Source organism: Orycteropus afer, unplaced genomic scaffold (assembly GCF_000298275.1).
Source record: "Orycteropus afer afer isolate SDZICR_OR568_19922 unplaced genomic scaffold, OryAfe1.0 scaffold00080, whole genome shotgun sequence".
NCBI lineage: Eukaryota > Metazoa > Chordata > Mammalia > Tubulidentata > Orycteropodidae > Orycteropus > Orycteropus afer.
Window position 1 is genome coordinate 11,144,373 of NW_006921667.1, and position 12,693 is coordinate 11,157,065.

At 38.7% G+C, this 12,693-nt stretch overlaps 1 protein-coding gene across 1 annotated transcript in view; it reads right to left on the minus strand.

Moving 5' to 3' along the window:
- Positions 1–12,693, minus strand: part of AKAP10 (A-kinase anchoring protein 10) — a 183,949-nt gene that overhangs the window by 123,494 nt on the left and 47,762 nt on the right. Inside the window, exon 4 of the mRNA XM_007941489.2 lies at positions 6,785–7,327. Coding sequence (XP_007939680.2) covers positions 6,785–7,327 — 543 coding nt within the window. The remainder of the gene's footprint in view (positions 1–6,784; positions 7,328–12,693) is intronic.

The window sequence follows — 12,693 nt, forward strand, 5'->3', positions numbered from 1 at the left end:
GGCTGGTGGGTTTGAACCACCAGCCTTCTGGTTAGCAGTCAAATGCCTTAGGCACTACGCCACCAGAGCTCCCTAAATATGTATAGCTAACAATAAAACAAAAACTTTCTGCCAATGAGTCAATTCTGACTCATAGCGACCCCCACTGGTTTCCCCAGGTAGTAAATCTTTACAGAAGTAGATTGCTTTATCTTCTCTCCATGGAGCAGCTCGTGGGTTTGAACCACCAACGTTCTGGTTAGCGGTCAAATGCCTTAGGCATTAGGCCACTAGGACACCACACCTAACAAGATAGTTTCAAAATGCTTGATGCAAAAATGCATAGAACTAAAAGGAGAACTGGAAAAAATCCACTATTGTGGTTGAATATTTCAATACTCCTTTATGAGTATTAGAGCAAGCATACAAAATAAGAGCAAAGATACAGAAAAACTGAACATCATTATCAATCCACTGAATCTAACTGACATTTATACAAAACGCTATGAAACAACAGCAGAATATACATTCTTTTCACTGTACATGGGATATTCACCAAGATAGACAATACCCTAGATCATTTAAAAATATTAACAAATTTAAAAGAACTGAAATAATACAAAGTATGTTCTCTGATAATAATAAAATTAAATGTGAATTTGTTATCAGAAAGATAATAGCAACAACAAAAATCTCCAAACATTTGGAAATGTATTTCTAAATAATCCATGGAGGCAAAAGAGAAAATGAGATCTCAGGGGAAATTAGAACATATATTGTATTTTGATTTTTGTTCAGTTCAACACATCACAATTTGGGGGGGTGTAGCTAAAGCACTGTTTACAAGGAATTTTACAGCTTTAAATGCTTACCTTAGAAAAGAAAGGTCTCAAATAAAAAAATCTAAGCTTCCACCTCAAGAAACTAGTAAAAGAAGAGCAAAATGAATTCAAAGTAAGCAGGAGAGAAAAAAAGAAGAGCAGAAAATCAATGAAAGTGAAAATAGAAAAACAAAAGAAAATCAGTTAAACCCAAAATCGGCTTTTTTGAAAGCTTAATAAGCCTTCAAACAGACTTACAAAGAAAAAGAGAGAGACACACTTAACCAATATCAAGAATGCAAGAGGGATACCACTTCTCTTAGTTCTCTAGTGCTGCTATAACAGAAATACCACAAGTGGATGGGTTTAACAGACAAATTTATTTCTCACAGTTAAGGAGGCTTGACGTCCAAATTCAGGGCACTGGTTCTAGGGAAAGACCTCTCTCTCTGTCAGCTCTGGAAGAAAGTCCTGTAGTTTCTTCAGCTTCTGCTTTCTGGTTTGTTGGAGATCTCTATGTGTCCTGTCATCTATCTTCCTGATCTCTCCTCTGTTCCTTTGTTTAATCTCTTATATATCTCAAAAGAGACTGACTCAAGATATATCCTACACTAATCCTGCCTCATTACTATAACAAAGATAATCCATTTCCAAATGGGATTCTAACCATAGGCATAGAGGTCAGGATTTACAACACCTATTTTTTGGGGGACAAAATTCAAGTTATAACACCACTGTAGACTCGGAGACATTCAAAGGTTAATAAGGTAAAACAGTAAACAACTACATGCCCATAAATTCAACAACGTAGATGAAATTAACAATTCCTTAACAGCCACAAATTATCAAAATTCACTCAGGAAGAAACAGATACCCTGAACAGTCCTACATCTATTAAAGAGATTAAATTCATAGTTTAAAATATTCTAAAAAGCAAACTCTAGGCCCAGTTGGTTTTTACTTGACACACATTTTAAGAAGAAATAACACCAATTCATCATCTTTTCTCGAACACGGAAGAGGGAAAACTTCCCAGCTCATTTTATGAGTACAGCATTACCTAGATACCAGACAAAGGAAGTATAATAAAATTACAAATGAAAAAAATCATTGGGAAGTCAAATCCAGCAAAACATAAAAATAATACTATACCAAAATGAAGCAAGACTTATTCTAGAAATGTAAGGCTGATTCAGTATTTGAAAGTCAATTAATATAATCTTAATGTAATCCATTATATTAGACAAAAGACAAAACAGAAAAAAGACAAACCAAACGAAAGAAGGAAAATCACGGCTTAACCAACACAAAAAAAGGTGGTAATTCAACACCCATTTTTGATTTGAAAAACAAAACAAAACAATAAAATTCTTAACTAACCTCATACTTGATGGTTAAAGACTGAATTTTTTCCCTCAAATATTTGGAACAAGGCAAGAAAGTCATTCTCACCATTCCTAGTCAGTATGGTACTAAATGTCCTAGCCAGTGCATTAAGGGGGGCAGGAGAAACACTAGATTTGAAAAGGAAGAAATAAAACTGTTCCAATTCACAGACAATATGATTTTCTATGTAGAAAATACCAAGAAATCTACAATAAAGTTCCTAGAAGTAGTAAGTAAGCTTAGTAAGGTTGCAGAATACAAGATCAATATATAAAATCAATCATATTTCTATATACTTGCAATGAGAATTTACAAACTCAAAGTAAGCTTTTACATTTTTAAAATGTAAAAGCTAAAAATAAATAGATGTAAATGTAACAAAACATGTAAAAGATCTGTATGATGAAAACTATAAAATGCTGATGAAAAAAATCAAGGAAGATCTAAATAAAAAGACATACTTACTGTCCTCAGGGATTGTAAGACTCATATAGGTAAGATGTAAATCCTTCCCAAAATAACCTATAGATTAAATGCAATTCTAGCAGGGTTTTGACAAGATTATTCTACAATTTATTTACATAGATTTATACAAATAGCTATGTTGCCTCAGAAACCCGAGGAGGGGTCGCTATGAGTCAGATTCGACTTGACAGCAGTGAGTTTGGTTTTTGGTTGTATACATTTATTTTGTTATGTGCCATCAAGTCGGACACGACTCACAGTGACCCCTCCTTGGGTTTCCAAGGGAGTATCACTACAGAAGTAGATTGCCCAACCTTCCTTCTGAGGAGTGGCTGGTGGGTTTGAACCGCCAGCCTTCTGGTTAGCAGTCAAGTGCCTTAGGCACTATGCTACCAGAGCTCCTATATACATATATAGAAGAGATATAACAGATACATAAATAGCCAAAACAATTAAAATAAATAAATAAATAAAAACAAGGAGAACTCACACTAAACAATTTTAGGATCTACTATAAAACTACAGTAATGATGAAAAGACAGTGTGGTAATTATGAAAGCATAGACATATACATCAGTACAAAAGGACAGAGTTCAGAAATAGACCTGTAAAGACAGGGTCAAGGTGTAAAGGCATTCAATGGAGTAAGGACAATCTATTCAAGTAAACAAATGGTATTGGGAGGTGGGAGGGAACCCTAACCTAACTGTTTTACTTTATATAATATTAACTCAAAATAGATTATACATCTAAATGTAAAGTGTAAAACCATAATACTTTTAAAAGAAAACATGGAATATAATCTTCATGACCTATGATTAGGCAAAGAGGTCTTAGGCATGACTCTAAAAGCATAATCCATAGAAGAAAACAGTTGATAAACTCCACTTAATAAAGTCCTTTTGCTCTATGAAATACTATTAAAGAGAGCAAAAAGGCAAGCTATAAACAAAGAGAAAACATTTGCAAACTGCATATCCAATAAAGGGCTTATATCTGGAATACAGAAAAAGTTCTCAAAATTCAGTAATAAGAAAACTTAATAAAACATGGGGAAAGGTTTTGAATATGTCACCACATAAGATATGCAAATAGGAAATACACACAAGAAAAAAATATCCTTAACAAACGAGTTTATTCTTACAATTTGGAGGCTTTAAATCTGAGTTCAAAGTACCAAGCTCTAGGGGCTGAGTGAAAACCCCTAGACCTTGAGCTTCAGCTCTGCTTCTTGCTCCCGGCCCACTGAAGCCAGAGGCATCTCTTTATTCAGACAGCTACTAGCTGCTGAGGCTAACAAGCCCAAGGTTGACAAATAAAATGGCACAGTCCTGATGTTCCAAACCACACGGCAGGCCATTAATTCAAGTCCACTGAAAGTCCCAAGGTCAGCAGAGCATGGCAGACTGCTGACTACATGGCTACATGCAGGGTTCAAGCGTGCCATAAGCTAGAGACCATTCCCAAAGCTGCTTCTTATATATGGGAAGCAGACAACATCCCTAAAACAGCTACTCAGCTGCTGTGGTAGATCCCACCATGGAGCTGATTACCATTATCATCATGGGGAATAACTACCTCCAGCTGCCCAGCCACTCAACTAGGTACAACCTTAACTACTACTAATCCATCATTATCCATTAGGTAAATGTAAAGTAAAACCACAAATGAGATGCCACTACACATCTGCTAGAATGGCTAAAAGAATAAATAAATAAAACATTGACTATACCAAGTGCTGGTAAGGAAGTGAAGCACTAATGTATTGCTGGTGGAAACACAAAATGATACAAGCACTCTACAAAACAGTCTGGCAGTTTGTTATACAATTAAACAAATAATTACTTTAAAATCCAGGATATTAAAAAACTTATGCCCACACAAAAAAATGTATATACAATGTTTAAAGCAGCTTTATTCATAATCACGAAGAACTGGAAACAACCCAAATATCCTCCAACAAGTGAACAGATAAATAAACTATGGTACATGCATACAATGGAATACTCCTTCATGATAAAAAGGAATAAACTATGGATATAAACAACAACATGGATGAATCTCAGGGCCATTATGTTGAGTGAAAGAAGCCAGTTTCAAAAGGTTATATATATCCATTTACATGGCACTCTGGAAGAGGCAAAACTATAGAGAACAGACCAGAGGTTGCAAGCATTAGGGGTACAGGAAGGTTAAAGTTGATTACAAAGGATACATTTAGGTGTGACAGAATTGTTCTTGATCTTGATTGTGGTGGTGGTTACACAAACTCTGCATGTCTTAAAACTCACATATCAAGGTGTACATCAAAAAAGGTTAGATTTACTATACATAAATACTATAGGTAAAATTTAAGAATACTTAATGAAAAGGAAAAAAGTCTTAATTAGTACTCTTTTAATGACTCCACTGCTATTTCCACTTTTACTGAAGTAAATTACCCTCAAGATAAAGACAGTTTTCAAAAACAATAAAGCATATCATAATTAAAGAAGTAGACTTTGGACTTCTATTTTCAGAAACAGGTCTGACAACATGTTTAAAGAAACTCTTCTCCATATTAAATTCCTCCAAAATATATCAGAGCTTAAGGGAAAATATTAAGAAGCAGAAACAAACATAGGCAATTCCGTTTTCTGAAACCTCTGAGACTAGTAGCATTTTGGAATTCAAAAATTTGAGGGTTTTTACAGAAATAACAAATTATGTTTAAATATACTGTATTAATACCACAGCAACATCTGGGAAAATACCCACAATAAAATACATTCATATTTCTGCAACAAGTTCACAGCAGGTCAGAACAAGTTTTGTTCATTTTTAAAGTAAGTTTTGATTGTTAAAGCCTTCTGGATTTCTGAAGTACAGATAAGGAAGAGTGGACTTGTAGAAGTCAGCACAAATCAAAACAGGTGAAAGAGCAAACAGGGCATTCACCTGAGGAAAATAACCACCAGCCTCAGGAGACCTCACTCCTGCACTTTAAAGGAGAGTTGCTCAAGAGGATAAAAGATTAGATTAGACCATGTCCTAAAGCCAGACCCCAAAGGGAAACATCTTGGTGGGTTATATAAGGAGGTGGGGGTGAGGGGGTAGGAAGACCTCTTAGAGGGAGACAAAAGTATTCCAATTACAGAGAGAAAAATCTCATTTGACAATTCCTGACCACAAACCTGTACTTACATGGGTTTAGGGCCTGAAAAATCCAAGACAAAATTTTAGTTTCAAGGGGTGCGAAGAGCACGACAAAAGTGAATGTAAATACACACTAGAATTACCCAATTTAAACACATCCTCAAAGAATTCCCAGAAATAATAGCCCAAGAAACATGTTAACAGTCAAAAATTACTAAAATCACAAGCCACTACAGTGTGTTAATTTGAAGAACCAAACAAATGCAAACTATAGGTACTGAAAATAGCAGATAATGAAAATGTTTAATGAATTATAAAAAATAAAAGATAAGAGTAAAAGTGGGAAGAAGGAATAAAGAAATAAGAAACCAAAAAATGATGAGGCAAATTTGGGGGAAAAAAAAAAATTTTCAAGAAATGAAATAACACTTAGCACAGAACTCAGTAAATAGCACCTACTAGGAATTAAGGGAGCCCTGGTGGTACAATTGTTAAGTGCTGGGCTGCTAATTGAAAGATGGGCAATTTGAACCCAACAGCCAATCCACAGGACAAAGTTACAGTCTGCTTCTATAAAGACTTATGGCCTTGGAAAACCTATGGGACAGTTTTATTACTCTATCCTACACTATGAGTTGGAATTAACTTGGTAGCAGTGGGTTTGGTTAGTTGGTTACTAGGAATCTAAAAAATAATAAAAATTGTTAGCTGCAAAGTGCAGTAAAATAGTAGTAAAACTGAGACTGATATAGGAGATAGCTGAAATAAACCTATCTGAATAACAGTTTGATTTCAAAATCTGTGGAAGGAAAAAGTAGGAGGACAATCACTCTAGGTATCCCTTCTGTTCCTTTTTCCACTCATTTTCCAAATCCTCCCAAATTTGCAAGTGGTTGTGGAAGAAAACTATTCCAATCTTTTCATTCCCCATATCAAGTTCTGCTTTGTGAATTAATTAAAAGGAAAAATAAAGAGAGAGAACAAAGTCACATACTCACTTTTCATTAGTTTTCCTGATAATTCCTTCAGTGGACTATTTCTACTGCCTACTATAAGTCTGGAGGATTCCTGGCTTTCCATGGAAACCTGGTAAGTTCCTCTGGTCATTTCAAGATGGAGAGGATGGACATCTTCATATTCCTGGGAAAGCAGCAAGTGATTCTGAGTGTTGTTAGTTCTATTATTCAGGTCAATTCTTTCTGATTGAGTCATAAGCAACTGGGCTGAGCTAGAATCCTCCAATCTCTTGTCAAGAGACTCGGTTACAAAAGATGTTGCAGTTTCGTGCTTTTTAGTTGGAGAGACAGGCTCAGCCAATGAGCTCTGCATCACTGTATTCAGACTGTGTGCTCTTATACGGGACCAGGTTGTAGAGTAAAAACTTTCAGCCTCTAACCAGAATTTAACCAAATGCTCCATTCTACGAAGTTCCATGAACTGAATGAAATATGGAAGGACAACAGGGTCATGCAAGACTTGTTCAAGAGTCTTTGAGAGACTTGATTTGGTCTCTTGAGTCTGGTAGTCCAGACAAGATCTACCTAAAAGACAGAAGCAAATGAATTAGCAGTACAGTAACAAATAATTTAAGATTGACAGATTAGCCAGTTACCTTTATAACAACAGTATACCAAAGATCTTGAATAAGTTTACTTTCTAGCAATCTAAATTAATTAAGAACTAGAAATACTATGGATTTCTAAACAAAGAAAGAACGGTCCAAAAATTATTTACATAATTATAAAGCTCTTTATTACCCAATGAATCCTCGTATCGTTTTTAATGACAATGCAGATTATGTAAATTCTTAAGAAAAAAAAAATGTATTAGTCCCAAAGAAAAGAAAAAAAGGTCAATAGAAATGTGAAAAAATATTTAACCTCAGTAAAAATCTAAGAAAAGCAACTTAATACAAGATAATTACAAGATAACATTCTGCCTATCAAATTTAAAGATTTTTAAACACATAAATAAAACCAAGCACTGGTAAGGACACAGAGAAAGAAGCAATAGTCTCACTGGTGATGAGAATGTAAACTGGCCAAATTTTTTTGGAGGAGTATCCAGTAACAGACAGTAAAGCCTTAGCAATCTGCATGAGCTTCTTTCAAGATCATTTTATTGTGGTGAAATGTATATAACAAAAAGCTTGTTATTTTAACCATTTTTAAGTGTACAATTCAGTGACATTAATGACATTCACCATGCTGTCCAATATCACCTCTATCTACTTCCAAAAGTTTGTCATTTCCCCAAACGAAAACTCAGTACCTCTTGTGCAATAATTCCTCATTCCTCTCTCCCTGGGAGGTCTGGTGGCATAACGCTTAAGGCATTTGACTGCTAACCAGAAGTCTGGCGGTTCAAACCCACTAGCCATTCCTCAGAAGGAAGACTGGGCAATCTACTTCTGTATTAGTACCACCTCAGAAACCCAAGGAGGGGTCACTATGAGTCAGATCCAACTCAACAGCAGTGAGTTTGGTTTGGTTTTTGGTCTCTCCCCTTAGATCCTGGTAACCACTAATAATAATAATAATAATAGGCACCTACTGATGAAGGTTGAAGAATACAGTCTGCAGTATGGATTACATCTCAATATAAAGAAAACAAAAATCCTCACAACTGGACCAATGAGCAGCATCACAATAAATGGAGAGAAGATTGAGGTTGTCAAAGAATTCACGTTGCTTGGTTCTACAATCGATGCCAACGGAAGCAGCAGTCAGGACATTAGACGACGTGTAGCATTGGGAAAGTCAACTGCGAAGGAACTGTTTCAAGTGCTGAGGAGCAAGGATATCTCCTTGAGGACTAAGGTGTGCCTGACACAAGCCATGATATTTCCAATCGCCTGGTATGCATGTGAGAGCTGGACAATGAATAAGGAAGACCGAAGAAGAGTTGATGCTTTTGAGTTATGGTGCTGGCGGAGAATGCTGAAAGTACCATGGACTGCTAAAAGAATTAACAGATCTGTCTGTTCCTGGAGGAAGTGCAGCCAGAATGCTCATTGGAAGCAAGAATGGCCAGACTTCGTCTCACCTATTTTGGTCATGTTGTCAGAAGGGACCATTCCCTGGAGAAGGATGTCATGCTTGGTAGGGTGGAGGGTCGACGAGAGAGGGGGAGGCCTTCAACGAGATGGATTGATACGGTGGCTGCGATGATGGGATCAAGTATAGTGGGGATTGTGGGGCTGGTGAGGGATCGGGCAGTGTTTCGTTCTCAGTGTTTCGTTCTGCTGTACATGGGGTCGCTATGAGTCGGAAACAAGTCAACAGCACTTAACAACAACATAACAACAACATGCACTTGCCTATGATGAATATTTTATATAAAGGGGATCATACAATATTTGTCCTTATTTCATCCACCATAATGTTTTCAAGGTTTGTCATATGTAGGATGTAAGAAAATTCCATTTCTCCTTATGGCTAAATAGTTATTCTATTTTATGGATACACTACAGTTTGTTTATTCATTCTTCTGCTTACTGATGGTAACTTGTGTTGTTTCCACCTTTTGGGTATAATAATTAATGCTGCAAAGAACACTGGTGTACACATTATCTATTCGATTCCCTGCTTTGAAGTCTTTTGGGTATTGTTATGGATTGAATTGTGTCACCCAAAAACGTGTTGAAATTTACACTGTTAAGGCCCTCTAATGAATCCTGCCCACAATGCCAAATGTACCAGCTTGTCCAAGGAGACTGAGTATCCATTTCTGATGCCTAATGGTGTGGTGGTGTTCTGGTTACCTCGTGCTGCTCTAAAAGAAGATATACCACCAATGGGATGGCTTGAACAAACAGGAGTTTATTGTCTGAGTTCAAAGTGTCAGGCTCTTGGGGATGGGTGAAAGCCTCTCAACCTTGGGCTTCTGCTCTGCCTCTTGTTCCTGGCTCACTGGAGCTAGAAGCTTTTCTTCACTCAGACAGCTGTTGGCTGCTGGGACTGACAAGCCCAAGGTTGACAAGTAAAAAGGCACAGTCCCGATGTTACCAAACCAAACGGCAGGCCATTAATTCAAGTCAACTGAAAGTTCCACAGTTGGCAGAGCATGGCAGACTGCTGAACAGTGACACGGCTACATACAGGGTTCAAGTGTGCCATAAGCTAGAGACCATTCCCAAAGCTGCTTCTAATATATGGGAAGGAGACCATATCCCTAAGCAGCTACTCATCGGCTCCAGTACATTCCACCATGGAGTTAATTACCAGTCTTAACCATGGGGAATAACTACATTCAGCTGCCCAGCCATTCAACCAGGCCCAGCCAAGTTGACAAACAAACTTAACCACCCCAGGTGGGAATCAAATCCCATTACCTATGCCAGCAGCATCCTATGGAAATGTCAGTTTCTTTTCCCTGTTCAGTTCAGATCCCAGGCACCCACCATGCAGCTCTTCTCTCATCTCCAGCCACCCAGGATTGTGTCAGTGGGTATCAGCTGCAAGCTTGGGAGTCCACATGATTCCTTCCACATCAGACTATATGGCCCTGAACCTCAGGTTTTCCTCTTCTCTTTTAGGGTACCAGCCACACGTCTAGGAGCCCACAACTCCCCATGTTTCTCTGCATCTAATATTTTGCTAGAATAGAGCTCACAGGAGACATCATATAACAAAAAAGGATACAAATGAAGAAACACATATGGTGTGGTCTGCAAGGGGTCATAACACTGAGGTTTCATGTCCCACAGAGGAACCTTCTCCCATACATGGTCACCAACCAGGAAGTTCCTTGAACCTCTACCTTCCAAGGCCTTTAACACTCCATGTCTATGACAGATTACATCTTGTCTTATAAGGCTTAGTCGACATCAGGCCCCCAGGTGGTCCCTTTTGGGGCTGGTCAGATCCCTATTAATTAGCTGTAGATATCGGCCGAGTTCTCAAGAACCAAGTCCAAAAGCTAAAAGCAAGGTGAATTCACAAAATCCTAATCTCTGTACCTGTTAAGTACGTCCATGGATGGCACAAGTGGTTCGTATTCAACTACTAACCAAAAAATTGGCGGCCTGAACCGACCCAGTGGCACCAGGGAAGAAAGGCCTGGTAATCTGATTCCTTCAAGATTACAAGATTCAAGATTAGAGACAAAAAAACAATACAGAACTCCTTTCTACTCAGTAATATATGAGGTCATCATGAATTGAAATGGAATCGAAGGCAATGAGATTTTTAACAGGTACATGCAAATATGATCACATTTGGAACTAGGGATTTTCTTTTGTTACCTTAATGTAGTGAGTCCTAAATCTTATCACTTCTGAGTTATAGAAGCGAGCACACACACACACTCACACACATACACACCTGGAAGAGAGATGTCAAGGAATACCAAGGAACTCCAGTGGCTACAGGAAGGACTGCTATACAGCTGATGCCCTGATTTGGACTTTTAATCTCCAAAACTATGAGAATAATTTTCTGTTCTTTAAAGTCACCCTGTGTAATGCATATGTCTGTCTATCTGCATTGTACAAGCAGATGGGCCGTGCCTCAAACTTTCAAGCAGCCATAAGGCTGCTCCAAATAAGGTACATGCACCCACTGGCAACACCATTCCATGGGTGCTACATTCATCTGTGACTAAGCCAGATATGAGACAGTGTTGGCAAAATGAAAGCTATTATTAGTATTTACACAAAACAATAATAAACAGTAACAACAGATTCTCAAAGAAAGGGGAAATGCTTACCTCTCTCCAAGTTAGCCACATTCATTCTTATGCTGCTGGACAGGAATGGCGTAGGTTGGGTGAGATGCTGTGTTCATGTCTCTACTGCCTCTGGCTACCACTATGCTGCCCAATGCTTCTGTTTTGCCACTTGGCCTCACTGGGCTTTGCCTCACTGGCAAGAATCTCCTTTCCTTGCACAGTATCTCCCAAGCCTCTGATGCTGACTCCCCCCCTGCCACCAAGCCTCTGCTGTTTGACGGCAACCCCTGTTCAGGGCTGACTCAGGCCTCTCTTGCCCTGCACAAGTAAGTGTTACAGCTCTTTCAGTTCCTCTGGCAAACCTCCTGCCCAAAAGGATCCAGCTCCATCCTGCTGGAAGACTCCTGCAAAGGATCTTCTGAGACAACCCCTGCACAGGCCACAGTCAGGCCTTTACCCTACACAGGTAAATGTTACAGCTCTTTTAATTCCACCAGCAAGTCTCCTGCCCAAAGGTGCTCAGTTTTTGCTCTGTGGTCCAGCAAGCCCACGACAGCCACCTCACTCTGTACGACGGCATGTCCACCACAGCCGTCTCTCACCATCTTCAGTGTTTGCTTCCTGGATATAGGAGTTTTTCAATATAGGAACCCTGGGTTCTTGATGCAAAAGGTATGGTCTTCTTGGTGGTAGTGAGGTCCTGTGAACCTCTGTGGGGTTAATACTTTAATCAGCAATTCCCTTGTCAATTTCAAGGCAAATCCCTCCTACCAAGACCACAAAGTGTCCAATACCCTCCATAGACCATAGTCATTCACTTTAAATTGTCCTAGCCAATCATTTTATGATAGTAACAAGACCATGGCTAGAAAGGTCATAGAAAAGCAATAAATTAGGGTTCCGGCAAGATGGCGGACTAGGCAGAAGGATTGCACAGACCCTCTTCAACAAAGAAAAGGGAAACCAATTAACACAGACACAGAAGAAAATCTTGGACCCCTGAGCCCTGAAGGAAAGGATGCAGAATTGGACTAAACCCCAACTAGCAGAAGAATTTGCGTGAAAATGCTAAAAAAAAGGAGACCTGCGGAGCTGCGGTCTGACAGCGAACTGAGTGACCCTGACAGTACAGGCGGCTCAGAGATACCCGACTGGTGGGAGGACCTAAGAATTAACCTAAAAATCACCCTGCCAGCCAGGGACTGCGCGGACTGTGCACCGTGCCTGGGGAACAAGC